General features: G+C 37.5%; 1 protein-coding gene across 1 annotated transcript in view; it reads left to right on the plus strand.

The window, feature by feature from the left end:
- Stim2 (stromal interaction molecule 2) overlaps positions 1–14336 on the plus strand; it is a 125070-nt gene that overhangs the window by 108968 nt on the left and 1766 nt on the right. Inside the window, 5 exon segments of the mRNA XM_005068761.4 lie at positions 126–303; positions 5315–5482; positions 6155–6255; positions 6470–6708; positions 10681–10954. Of these exon segments, the coding sequence (XP_005068818.1) occupies positions 126–303; positions 5315–5482; positions 6155–6255; positions 6470–6708; positions 10681–10954 (960 nt within the window).

Consider the following 14336-nt stretch of genomic DNA (forward strand, 5'->3'; position numbering starts at 1 on the left):
AGATTAATAGAAATACATTAAAAATTTTCATTTTAAAAAGTATTATGTTGTTTGAAACAATTGTCATAAAAGTGAAATTTTGGGTGTTTATGTGAGGAATTTTTAAACATTTTTTGTTCTCTAAGACTTGAAAAGGCACAGGAAGAAAACAGAACTGTTGCTGTAGAAAAGCAGAATCTAGAGCGGAAAATGATGGATGAAATCAACTATGCCAAGGAGGAGGCCTGTCGTCTGAGAGAGCTGAGGGAAGGCGCAGAGTGCGAGCTGAGCCGACGCCAGTATGCAGAGCAGGAGCTGGAGCAGGTACATTCTTAAGGCAGTGTTCCTGTTGCTACTCAGAGGAGCAGGGCTAGTACTTTCTTTTTCTTTCCTTTTGTCTCATTTTCTGAATCTGTATTTTCATTGTTTAGTATTCCTCAGCTAATAAAAATTTCTTTCAGCACTGATGAATTCATATTTTAAAAATAATGAAGTAGTAACTAAAAGGTGAAGTTGCCAGCATGTTTCTTCCATGTAACATTATGTCATGCTAGGTTTGTTGCTTAGAGTTGACTTGTGGTGTTTATATAGTATCTGTAGTAAGTTTGAGTTTCTAATGTCACCTAGAGAGCAAGGACATCTAGTTTTGGGCTTCTGTAAAGCCAAAGGCTTAGGATGTTAAGGATTTCTATTAGTCATTCCTTTAAAACCTGTTAGGTGGCTTTACACACAGTCTGCTAAAATCTTCCAAGTTATCTATGAAGTGTCCTTCCTGGTATCTTCTTCCTCCACTCAGCTACTCAAAATAGGATGGAGTAGGCTTTCAGATACTTCACAGTGCTCTGGAGAAGAGAGGATTGTAGAAGAATCTCCTGGCATGAATGTCTATCAATTTCCTGCTCCTTCAGTGTGGTTGCTTGAATGTAATTGGCCCCCATAAGCTCCTAGTAAGTGTCTCTATTAGGAGGTGTGGCTTTGTTGGAGCAAGTGTGTCACTGTGGGGGTGGACTTTGATGTCTAATGTGTTCAAGCTACACCCAATGAGACAGTTCATTTCCTATGGAGCAAGATGTAGAATTCTCAGGTCCTTCTCCAGCACCATGTCTGCCTGCCTGCCATGCCACCCTGTCCCACTGTGGTGACAAAGGAGTAAACCTCTCAAACTCTAAGCCACCCCAATTGAATGTTTCTCTTTATAAGAGTTGCCGTAGTCATGGTGTCTCTTCACAGCAATAGGAACCCTAACTAAGATATGCAGAGACAAATTATTACCAGCTCAGTGGCATAATTAAATGTAGATTCATCATCACTCTACAGTGTCTACAGGGCCTTATTCTAGTGGAATCTGTATGGGAGAATCTGTTTCCTTTACTTTTCCATTCTAGAAGCTGTTTGTTTCTTGTTCGATGGCCCTTCCTTCATCTTCAATTAAACATTTGTGTCTATAATGCCATCTCATTTTTGTGACTTGGCCATTTATTGACTGAGAAACTGAAAAATGAAATGACAATTGGGAGACTTGTAACCTGATTTCTTTCCTGCCAGTTGCCTGGGTTCCGCTGCTGTCTCTGCTCCCAAATAACACATGAGACACTGTATTAATTATGAAGCTATTGACTGTTTGCTATGGTTTCTTAATGGCTAACTCTGACTTATTAACCCATAAATACTAATATATATTTTTAGAAGGACTTATCTTACTGAGGATGCAACTTCATGCGTCCTCTCTTCCCGGAATCACACGGTGACTCTCTACTCATGACTACATTTCCCAGAATACTCCTCTGCTCCTAGTCCCACCTATCTTGCTTCTCTATTGGCCAACAGTGCTTTATGTATCAACCAATAGGGCAACATATACATAGAAGGACTTCTCCCATCAGAGACTTGTTCATAATTAGTCAATTACAAAACAGGTATAAGAATCTAAGTATTCTGTCTCCTACTTTGTATTCTGTTTGTATGCTGCTGCCTCTCACTTGATTTGTGAGGTAAAATATGAGAATTATGTGATACATTTTAATAGAATCTATGAGTAAGTGTACATAGAACATCACTTTTCTTCTAAGAGAAGTGTCCTTTTGGAGAATTTGACTCACTGAACTCTTTTTTTTTTTTTTGCCATTGACTACATATCTCTCTTGAAAAAAACATTTTAAATCTCTTCCCTTTGACTTAAGCTCATTACGTTTAGGTTTGGTTAATATTGGTATGTAATGTTTTTTTTTATTTGCAATTTTTTATATTGGCTCTTAGGCATATTTTGTAGTTATGCCCAGCTTCCTGGCAAACCTTTTCTGTACAGGATATAGGAAAGAGTCAAGAAGTTAACAGTAAAGGCCTACCTGAAGTTATACTGTATCCAAGAACTGGGTATGCCCTTCAGGTTCTTATGAAAACCCCAGCCTGATCCCACCAAGATGTCTGATGTTTGGCTTGTTCCAGGACTACTAAAAGCTTGTTAGCTAATTATCTAACTTTGCCCATAAGAAAAAAATAATCCAAAAAAATCTAATAATATTTTTCCTTTTTATTACGTTACTTACACTCAACAGTAAGTTTCCATGTGGCATTCTCCTACATATATGATGTATTTTTGTCACATCTCTCCTCAGTTACTCTCTTCTGTTCCTCTCCTGCTTATCATTTCTTCCCATATAGTCCTTCTGCTTTCTTGTCTTTTTACTTATTTATTTTGGTGACCCCATGGGTTTTATTCGGTTCCTTTATAGAGTACTTGATGAGGAAGTATTTACAGAAGCATGGACTTACCAGTGGCCACTAAAGAAAATGTCTCTTCTTCCCTGAGTGAACATTAACTGCCTTAAGAATAGTGTTTGACAAGTGAATGGCTCTCATTTTATCTCTGGTTTTGGTGCAGGGAGTTTTGTAGACTGTAAGTTCACTGAAACATGATGTACCATTTGCACCAGTATAAACACAATCCTCATGTCATCCTATGCCGAGGATGGCTTAAAGGAGAGCAGAAGGTCTATTAGGTCTGCCCAATACGATCGCATCGATAAGAAACACTGTGCGCTGCCTTTAGTGTATAGAAGTGCCTGTTTATGCTGTCAGTGGGTTGCTCTGAGCACTAACCCTTGTGCCGTGCTTCACAGAGAAGGTTATAGTAGGGAAGTTAAGTAACTACTGCCTTATTTTTGTACAACTTATTCAACAAAGCCAAGAGTTTTGTATATCCTATTCTGAATCTGTATTTTCCTGTACTTATGTTTCATGAAATTAATGTATGTATATCATTATGTTACCCTACAGTTAATTCCATATAGTTTGAAATGTATTTTGTCCTAGTGGAGATAACTTCAAAAATTATGATATATTATTTTCCTTAAATGAAGACATTTGGGTAATTACTATTACTTTATGTTTTATGTGTTTAAAATAGTTTTTACATTATGGTTTTGCTTCTAAAAATCTTAAGTCTCAGACAGTGAGCCTCAGAACTGTGGGTCTGCTAAAATCTTCATGGGCTTATACAGACAAATCAGGTCTAGAAGCCAGGTTTGAGGTGTGTGGGCTGTTTATTTCTGGTATGTTTCTACTTATTGCTCTTTTGTTTTGAATGTACTAGAGTTATATAAATAGGTTTCAGATCTGTAATTCATTTGCAAAAGCTATTAGCTAATATGACTGTGACCATCCTAATGGATAACAATGTAACTCAAACTAAGGGTTAAGATTTCAATCAAGTAACAAAATTATGAATAATAGCTGTTGAACAGTTGCTAATATGGGATGGTCATAAATTTCACAGGTTTGAGACATTATTTAACAATTTAAGCATTGCCCAGCTTCAATTTATGCCCAAAATACATAGTTTCAATGCAAAAAATTATTCAGCTATTTTAAGAGAAATCTTTAGGATTATAATGAATAACATGGGGGAAATGTGTTGAGATTCTGTGCTTAGTAACCTGCACATTTAAATTACACTGAATTTTTAGTTTCAGAGTCTTGTGATAGAAAAGACTTGCTGTGGTCTGCTTATGATGTTCTGTAGGACCACATGCTACAGGGCTTGGTCTCAAGTTCCTTCTTCCCAAGACATAAGCAGGGACGCCACACAGCTTAGCCGACATTTTTAGTAAATTCACATTGTCCCGTATGTGCTACACAATGTCAAGCGAGTGTTGCCTTAAAGTTGCTTCTACTGAAAAGGCCTTTCTTTTCTTTAAAGCCCTGTGTTCCAACTCTTTCTTTTTCTATTCTTTCCTTTCCTTTTCTTTAGTTTATGGACTACATGTCCTGTTGTGATTTCTTTTTAATTTTGGAGTTTTAAAATATTTTTCTCCACTGCCCAACAGCTGTTCTATTTCTTTATCAAAAGTTTGTGTAGTCCTTTTCTTAGTTTATTCTGGCAAACAGAAAAGTTTATTTAAATAAGTTGGGTTTGTTCGGATCAAACATTCCTCTGCACTTTAGTTTAGGAATGGAGTTTCAGTTACCTCAGTTAGCTGGTGAGAGCCGTTTCTCTGCAGTTATGGGTCGGGCACCAGAAGCAATGTGCTTCAGTGCCCTCATGGCTTTGTGGGAAGGGTTAGGGTTATAATTACCAGTCCCACCATGTGTCACCTCATGTCTTCTAGTTTGTACCCTGTCTAGATTTTTAAGTAAGTGCTCTTGAGAACAGATCCTCTGTTCCTTCATTGTCACTTTGTAGTGAGGCTTTGTTTATATATTTTTCCTTAGCATTTATTACACTTAACGTATCAGACATCTTTTTGTTGTTGTTGTTTACTTCGCTGGTCCCTTTAAATGGCAAGTGGGAGAAATACTTAATACTTACAGGGAAGGCAATGCATAGTTTATCACAAGGAAAATTAACTCTATTCTTGACCAGAACTGATTTTCGTGTCTGCTTGCTGTCTGCTGTATGAGGAGCAGTGGATAGGACAGGAGGGGTGGAACAGGCGTCAGGAAGTGAGAACTAGGAAGTCCACTAGGCTTCAGGCATTGCTTCACACACTAGGTGACAGAAAAGACGAAGTGGGGAAAATGTGATCAATAATTTGTATGTTCCTCTGTGCCTTATTTCTCTTAGCTTGACAACTACAAAATAAGAAAAACTAAATATGTCAGCTTTTTATGTGTGGGTACATGTGCCCTTCTCTAACCTGTTACTTTTCAGCTTTGCTTAGTAAATTTATAATGCAGTTAAAACCAGCTCTAGTTTTGATAGAAGTACAGTTAGATGTAGTGACTATAAAAGGTTTTTGTGAAACCCATAATTGAATTAGTTTTTTTTTTTGGTTTTGGTACCAATGTTTATTTCAGTCTTTCCTTCCTTCATGTCTTCTTCCTTTTGTTCTTCCAGGTCCGCATGGCTCTAAAAAAGGCTGAAAAGGAGTTTGAAATGAGAAGCAGCTGGTCTGTCCCTGATGCGCTCCAGAAATGGCTTCAGCTAACACATGAAGTCGAAGTACAGTACTACAACATTAAGAGACAGAATGCTGAGATGCAGCTAGCCATTGCCAAGGATGAGGTATTATCTTAGTTCATGATTAATCACTCGGAATACAAAGTCCTCAGTAAAAGCTCTTCTTGAAGGCTTTGCTTTTAAAATTAGAGCTTATCATGTAAATTGAATCCTGTAATTATTGTATTTAAAGTTAAATTATTCTCCCTAGAGCATATATAGCTTTGAAATTACCTTAGTGTCCTTGAGAAATTGTCATTATTATCACTATTGTAAACGTTTTATACGGAGCTTTTCTCCTTCAGGTTGCTGCCTCATGTCTGATGCAGGTTAGTAGTTATTAGAAATTCATGTTTGCTGTTATTAAATTGTGTGGAATAAGAGTAAGCCTTAATCTGAATTCTGGAAAAAATGCATAGTTGACTCACTAACCCTCATTGCAATAGGATTTCGTTAAGTTGTTCTATTAGTTTTAATAGAAGAGTCTGGTCTTTCTCAGCTGTAGAAATAAGAAAAATATTTCTCTAGAACAAAGCTTTAAATGTCTTAGACTTAGGAAAGCATGCTTTCTTTCTCATCTGTTTTCTTATTTTGAAAACATGTCTGTATCTTGGCTAATAATTTTCTACTGATTTTATGATTATTAATTAATACAGTCAAAACAAGAATCAACTTTATTAGTACATAAGTAGTCATTTTCCTAAACCTAGGTTTATTTTTTCCCTTTTGGGTTTCCAGGCAGAAAAAATTAAAAAGAAGAGAAGCACAGTCTTTGGGACCCTGCATGTTGCACATAGCTCCTCCCTGGATGAAGTAGACCACAAGATTCTGGAAGCCAAGTGAGAATGCTCTTCTACCAGTCTGTCTGTTTCTATCCAGATAACGTGCTTAATCAGTGAAGCAGCCTTAGTGACGTAATGTATACTAATTCTGAAACAGGATCATTTCTTCTTGAGAGCAGCCATTTCCATGATCTCTTCCTGTCATTGCCTTTATTTGAGCATCGTTTTCAAGACTTCACTGCAATAAGGAGTTTATCTGTTGACTTTTCAGGAAAGCACTCTCTGAGCTGACAACGTGTTTGCGGGAACGGCTTTTTCGCTGGCAGCAGATTGAGAAGATCTGTGGCTTTCAGATAGCTCACAACTCTGGGCTCCCTAGTCTTACCTCCTCGCTCTACTCCGACCACAGCTGGGTGGTGATGCCTAGAGTCTCCATTCCACCCTACCCTATTGCTGGAGGAGTTGATGACTTAGATGAAGACACACCCCCAATAGTGTCACAGTTTCCAGGTAAGTGAGTTCAACAAAGTTTACCTAACATGCCCTTTTAGGAATGATATACTGTGAAATCTATGGGGGAGAGTGTACTCTTCTTTATTTCTTTTTAATATTTGTCTTACTCTTTGAGAGTACTGTATATGATGGTCTCATACATGTATTCTTTATGTATATTATGTATCCCATTTTATAAATATACCTTATCAAAAAGTATGAATAGTTGATTAATTTGCATAATGTAGCACATATTTATATTTTAGCAATTGTTGTCTATAACTCATTGTAGGATTTTACTTTTTTATTTTATTTTTTAATTTAATTTAAATTAGAAATAGGTTTGCTTCACATGTCTATAACTCATTGTAGCATTTTGCTTTTAAACTATTACTTATCATTAAATTGAAATGGGAGCGTCACATTAAACAATGACAGATACTGCATTATGACCTCCAGTGGTTATATAAGTGAAATGCTGAACTTTGAGGGAAAACTACAGTAGAAAAAAAGATTAAGGCAAGGTTTTAGAAGACTGGGTTTAAGTGCTGGCTCTGCTATAGTCAGGTTTTGACTCTTTGGTCAGCTTATGATTTGTTCCATTCCTGAGTCTTACTTTCTTTTTGTTTTTTATATTTCTCTTTTGCTTTTTTTCAATATGCGTTTTTATTAGTAGTGTTACCCTGCTGTTCTTATTTTGTGGAGTACTGAATCTGTTTGCCTTTAACAAAAGCCTTGCTTGTTTATAAAATTTAGACGTGGTGTGCGTGTGTGTGTGTGTGTGTGTGTGTGTGTGTGTGTGTGTGTGTGTGTGTGTGTAGTCTTATGTATACACACACACACACACACACAAATAGTAAGGTGTTTTCTAGTTGTTTTAAGATGAGGATTGCTGTATGGCTCAGGCTGGCCTCCTGCCTTACGCCTCTTAGTATTAGGATTATACATGTATGTCAACATGCTTCTTTGCTAGAATGTAAGTCCTTCTGAAGGAAGCTTTTGGTGCATATTATTATTGCTTAGTTGTATGCTTTGTTTTTGGTAAGATAAAATTTGAATGCTTTAACTTTTGACTTCCTGCAGAATTACAGATGTTTTCAATTTGCAGTTTTTATATTAGAAACTATTTGAAAAATTCTTTATTCTTATTACTGCTTGCCTTGTCCAATTTCCCAATATTTGTGACTTTTTTACAGTGTCAATAGGATAAAGCCCTGAATAATGGAAAACTGTATTAGTTTAGTCCTTGGTAGCTGAAAACTTAAATCAAATAGTCTTATCTGAGTAATTTTTAGTTTTGCTTTTTTCTATTCAGCTGTTAGAAGTTTTCCTGAAACTGCTAGAACAGTTCTGATTGTGTAAAACAGTTACCAAATCAAGCTTTTAGTTTGCCAGCCAATTCTCAGCCAGTAACCATGCTTTTCTCATTTCTCTGGCTTTGATTCTACTTACGTCTTTTTGTTTGGGCCACAAGGTGGGGATAGTTGAAATTGCATCTGTATTGAAGCTGGCTTGCAATTTGAATTTTTTAATTCTATTTGTTTATATATATGCATAACACTGATTCATTTGTTTGAATACCAAACCTCTTAAAAATAGTTTCTCTTTAAAATATGTAATTGTTATAAATCAGAATTGCACTTGAGGATGATTAATTTCAACAATAATAATAACAATAATCATTATTATTATCTGTCTTAGAAGCTTTTGGGAGTTTGGAGGCAGTAAAATTTTTTTGCTGTTGCCTTTGGTTCATTAAAATACTTATTCTAAGTGTGAATAATTGGCATGTTTTAAATAATGGTATTATATGTAGATACTTATACTTATAAATATGAAAAAGTACAAGAGTTGGTTTAAATTTAACAGGAAGTTTTAAAAATTAATTTGATTGCTCATAGGATTGGAGAGCTGTGTCTCCACCTAGTGGCCACACAGTGGTACTCCATTCTGCTTTGTTACAAGCGCTTAAGTTGTGGCCCTGTAAAAACAAAGGCCTCACCCTTCTCTCAGCCTCTGTGGAAGCAGGTAGTATCTGTCACTCTGTGCCTGACATTCTTTCAAACCACAGTGACCCCCTCCAGTTCCAACCTTGTTGTTACCACATCCATCATACTTTTATGACATATTTCAATAAAGTTGATTTATTTGAAATCAAAATATAGGATGGAATAAATAAATAAGTGCACACAATAAAATAGGACACATTTTTTTCACATTTAGAAAAAGGAAAAGAGAAAAAAAGAATAGAGTCTAAGGTAGGATGTAGGTGCTTCATTTAAATACCTCATTGGTGGTTTATATTATGTGTTAGTTATGTTTGGATTAATGGCTAGGAAGCATGCTTTCTGTATGTAGAGAGCAAAGTAAAAGATTCTAATATATGAATAATACTATCTGTAATTCTAAAGAAGAAAATCCAGAAATTGTTCTTTGATACTTTTATTGAGTAGAAGAATAGAGAACAGAATTACTTCTCCTCCCCCAGAAGTAAATTAGGAAATTGTGTGGTGTTTTTTCCTCTATGTTTTGGGATATCTAATGCAGATATTTAACCTGCTTGTTGATCTGTTTTATCCCAGAGCTCTTAGTTATGGTTTGTTTCCACACTCTTCTTCCCTTCCTCTTCTCTTCTTCCTCCTCTCCCATTGTCATCAGTAACAGTGGTCCCGATAACTTGAACGTTAGCAACTCTTCAGTTGCGTAGTAGTATTCTCTGGTTCCTTGGCCATCACTCATAGCCATCACTTTTGTTACAGTTTCAGTCATTATTTAAACATACTTACTTATATTAAATGCATTATTTAATCTACTTCTCTGTTTATTATTATGTCTAACTTTTCTTTCCTTTTTGTTCTTTCTTGAAAGTGAAGTATTGATTAATATTTTGTAAGCAAATTAGAAGTGAGAAATTCTGTCTTTTGGTTAAAAGTGTCTATTTTCACTTTTACTGGAAAATAATAGTTTAACTAGATAACAGGAATAGATCAGTTTAATTCCTTAGTTTCTCCAGAGTGTTTTGAAGTTGTTGGTGAAAAGTTTGTCCTCAATCAAATTGTTAGAGTTTATGTTTAGGTAATCTGTGATTTCTGATACTAGGAGAATTGTTTCATTTCTTGTTCTGTGGTTTCATCATAATATGATTGGCATGTTATGACATCAGAATAGACAGGGAGGCAAAGGAGGGGTTTTTGATGAGTGCAGGTTTGGCTAGGACAGGAAAAACTGACAGGGAAGAAAGCATTGACGTGCAGTCTGAGAATCCGTGTTGTCTAGTAGCAAGAGCTTCAGAGGTAGTCCATTTTCTAAAGGTGCAGGAGTCAGGTATGCCAGCACCTTCTGTCCTGGTGCTGTGCACTGAGGAGCGCAGCATGCACGCAGAGCCAGCCTGAGCGAGCCTAAAGTGACCTTGGGCGGCTTTAGTTGAGGAAGAAGGAACTGAGAGTGGGTCCCTTTGCTCCACGTGCCGGGTGTAGCTTGAGGCAGGCGGTAAACACAGGGAGACCTAAGACAGACTTAGTCCATGAGGGCCTGTGTTCAGGAAGCAGGCGTTGGTGTTAGCTGAGCGACTGTACCGTCTATCTAAACCTCCTTAAAGGTCAAACATGTTGTGGTGTGTCAAAGACTGTCCATCAATACTTTATACTATTTTTCCATCTTCAGTGTAGTGTTCATAAAGTTTATCATTCCTTATAAATTACCTTATATTGACTTTAAATTTAAATGTTATTTTGAATACAGTTTTAAGTTTTTATTTTTAATAGTCTTATATTTTTACAGTAAAATTATGTGTATGTACATTTTATTTTAGTTTTACCTCTTACCGTTTTATTACAGTTGATTAATTGCTGGCAGTTGTAATAGTTACCTGAGTAAACACTAAGTCTGATATTTTACTGTATCAGTTCCTGTGTACATGTTTGTAGGAAGACGGTGTAGGGACAAGGGACATTGATGGTTACGCGTGTTTTCCTTACCTTGTGTTTTCAGGGCCCGTGCCTAAACCTTCTGGGTCTTTAGCCCGAAGCAGTAGTTTATGCCGCTCCCGTCGCAGCATCGTGCCGTCCTCCCCACAGTCTCAGCGGGCTCAGCTTCCTCCACATGCGCCTCTGGCGGCCCACCCTCGGCATCCCCACCATCCCCAGCTTCCCCAGCACTCGTTACCTTCCCCAGATCCAGACATTCTGTCTGTGTCAAGTTGCCCTGCTCTGTATCGGAACGAAGAGGAGGAGGAGGCCATCTACTTCACTGCTGATAAACAATGGTACTGTGATTGACAACTGCAGAGTGTGGGGCTAAGTGGGTGCTGGCGGCAGCAGTGCTGCAGTGCATGCTGTGCTTACACAACGAGCTTCAGAGACGCAGTGGCTTCACATGACACGGACATCTGAAGTGCAAGTCTGGGCTGACCCGGTTTCCTGCTCAGGGTACCAGAGGCTAAAGTCAAAGTGCTGGCTAGGTTGAGTTCTCATGTAGTCCCCTTTGAGCCTTAGGTGTTTGTGGTAGAATTCAGTTCTTTGTGGTTATGTTGCTGAGGTCTTGTTTCTGTGTCTCTCTCTAAGCACGGGGTCTGGTTGTTTTCAGTTTCTAAAGGCTGCCCACTGTTCCTTATCAGGTGACCTAATCTTTAGTGCTGGTAGTCTGCCTTCTGTATGTCTGCCTTTGCTGATCGGCTTGCCTGGATAATAACCTATGAATATCAGTGAGTCTGGGGCCTTAGTATTTGCAGATCCCTTCTTATCATCACTCATGTTTCATCTTTGGACCACTGGGAAACCTGTCAAGTTCAGAGCCCAGTGGAGAGCTCTGTTGCCACTGGGCTGTAGGAGCTTTTTGAAGTGTAACTGCATAGATGCTAACAGATGCGGTTGGCTGAGGTCTCCAACCATAAATGTGTATGGAAAATATAACATCTTGGACTTGAGTGTATTTACACATAAAGAGACATCAACATGACCAAAATTTTAAAATAATTAGTTACTTACTAACATATAGGCAGTGTCCTATGCCCAGGGCTCAAGAAGAGGTTGAGAGCTTAATGGAGAGAACGATGAAATTAAATTAAATTCATGACTTAATTTCATTGTCACAGTGAGTATAGCTGCATGCATTCCATTCTGCTTTGAGGGCACCAGTACAATGTGAGGCCTATGCTGTGGGGAGCTCACTTCTCAACTGTATTCTACTTCTCAAGCAGAGTAGTGTTTGTGACAGAGAAACTTCTGTTAGTTTCTGATTTTGCTATGTATCAGCCCTGGTCATGGTGGTCTGGGTGGTTTGTTACAGCTGTCACATGGCTCTGGTGATATTACCATTAGATCACTTGTCACCCATAATCATTTTGCTGCCTAGTGAAAGTTGTTTTTTAATTAGCAGGTAATCTCTGAGACTTCTTCCTAAAGAAATAATCAGGGTTTGCAGTCTCATTGCAAGTAGAGAATTTGATGTGCCTTTCCCCGGAGAGCCTGTTATGATTGGCATTTTATGTGTCTTTGTAGTATAACCACAGTCATGAGCAAGATGGCTTTATTCCACATCGTTTTTCTATGGCTTCTGTAAAGCTGTAGGGGCTGCCAGAGCTGCCCTGCCCCGCAGAGCCGTTCCATCATGGCAATGTTAAGTTCTTGTTCACATAGCATGTCAAGACTTCACAGCTGTCTCATAGATATGAGAGGACTGTGACCTCAGAGAGGACGTGTGCTGCTTTACTCGTGGTGGCTGTCTGCTGTGAAGCCAGCTTCTCCGTTCTACATAGTACACACATGTACTAGCCCTCAACCATGGTTGTCGTCTTCCTTTTCTTTCTAAACACATATATTCTTATGAAATTTATATGTGTTTAGTTACATGTTACTACAGGAAAAATGATAAAAATTATTGAAATTCCAAAGGAAACATGCACTCCACAGAATATGCATTTACAATATATATACATTTTAATTTGTGCAGGCCTAGGGTGCAGAGCTGATCAGTTACATGGAAGGAACAATACATTTGGTCACTGCTTGTCTTTTAATTAGAATGGTAGATGCAATATTAAAGACAAATCGAAGTCTCTCACTTTAGCATATAAGAAAATGGAGACCTAGAGAAGTTAGATGATTTTTATCAAGTTGACAGCTGATTAGCAACAGGACCAGAGGAGGAGAGAGGAGCCATGTCTTCTGAGATTGGTGTTCTTTTCACATTAGACCTTTATGAGGCTAGGAGGTAATGTTTCTTATGGAAGCTTGTATGGATAAAATCTTTACTGTTAGCAAAATAGTTCAATTAAGTAGAGGCTCTTACTGCCTAGCCTTGGTTTACTTCCCAGGATCTACATTGTGGATAAAGAGAACCAATTCCTGTACGCTGTCCTCTGACCTCCATATTTGAGCTGTAGCACTTGTACACATACATACAGCATAAATAAATGTGCATACACACATATAAATACACACATATACTATGAGTAAATACAATAAAAAACACATTTAAGGAAACCTTCACATGTATAGTATAAGTAAAACAAAAATATGTGGGTAAATAAGTTCAGCAATCTAATATATATCTACAATATAATATTAATTTGAAATAATTGTCAGAAGTAAGTATAAATAATATGAAAAATGACAGTCATAGACCATTAACTGTAAGAGGGTGTTTAATCCTATATATATATGAATTTAGTTCTTGCATATCTTGTATGCTTGATACCTTGAGCTCCCAAGGCAAGTAAGATGATCCTGGGCTAGCTCTAGCTGGGAGATCATTATCCTGTGAGTTGTTACTTTGCTGTTCTGTCTTTAGCCCCCCCCCCTTTTTTTTGACTTCCTTCACCCAATTTTACCTTGACTTTGTGGTAAAAGGGGCCATGGCTTTGTGATGTTTCAGAGGAGGCTGATTTAGTCATGATGGTGACTGTGAGGAACTTTAGTGTTCTGTTTTATTTATCTTTTTCTGCTATAGACAAAGTGGGGGAACCTTGTCTTATTCTATAAGAACTTATTGAATGTTCATCTTTGAAAATAGCATTTTATGTTTGCTTTGTATCTCCCGTCCTTTCCACTGTACCTTAGCAGATTGTCTCCACCAGACTTGATAGAACTTTCATGTCAGTGCAGAGTTCGTAGTTTACTTCCTCAAAAAGTTGTATTTCATCAGAGTAGTGATTAAAATTCCATCTTTCAAACATATACTGGCAATTCTGTGATTCAGAAAGCAAAAGAGTATTGAAGGAAAGCAAAAGTCATCAGGGCTTAAGAAAACTCAAAATTCAAGCACTTTCATTTCCCTAATAGTTAAAAAGGGCAGAATTTAAATAAATTTTATTGTTTGATTGTTATGATTTATCTTAAAAGCTAAACAAGTTTGGGGCCAGGGAAAGGCTCAGACAATGCAAAGCCTACTAAATGAGCATGAGAAGCTGAGTTTGGATTCCTGGAACCTGTGTAAAAGCCAGGGACCATCACACTTACCTTAACTCAAGCAGGGCTAGGAATGGGGACAAGCGAATCTCAGCTTAGTAGCCACCCAGCCTGTCTGTTTTTGTCCTCAATATATGTTTTTATTTAAATTAGAAACATGAATGCTTTTTTTTTCCCCTTAATATATGTTTAAGTCAGCCTATCTGAATTGCTGAGTTCCAGATTTGGTGAGAGACCCTG

This window comes from Mesocricetus auratus, unplaced genomic scaffold (genome assembly GCF_017639785.1).
Source record: "Mesocricetus auratus isolate SY011 unplaced genomic scaffold, BCM_Maur_2.0 Super-Scaffold_100006, whole genome shotgun sequence".
In the NCBI taxonomy this organism is placed as follows: domain Eukaryota; kingdom Metazoa; phylum Chordata; class Mammalia; order Rodentia; family Cricetidae; genus Mesocricetus; species Mesocricetus auratus.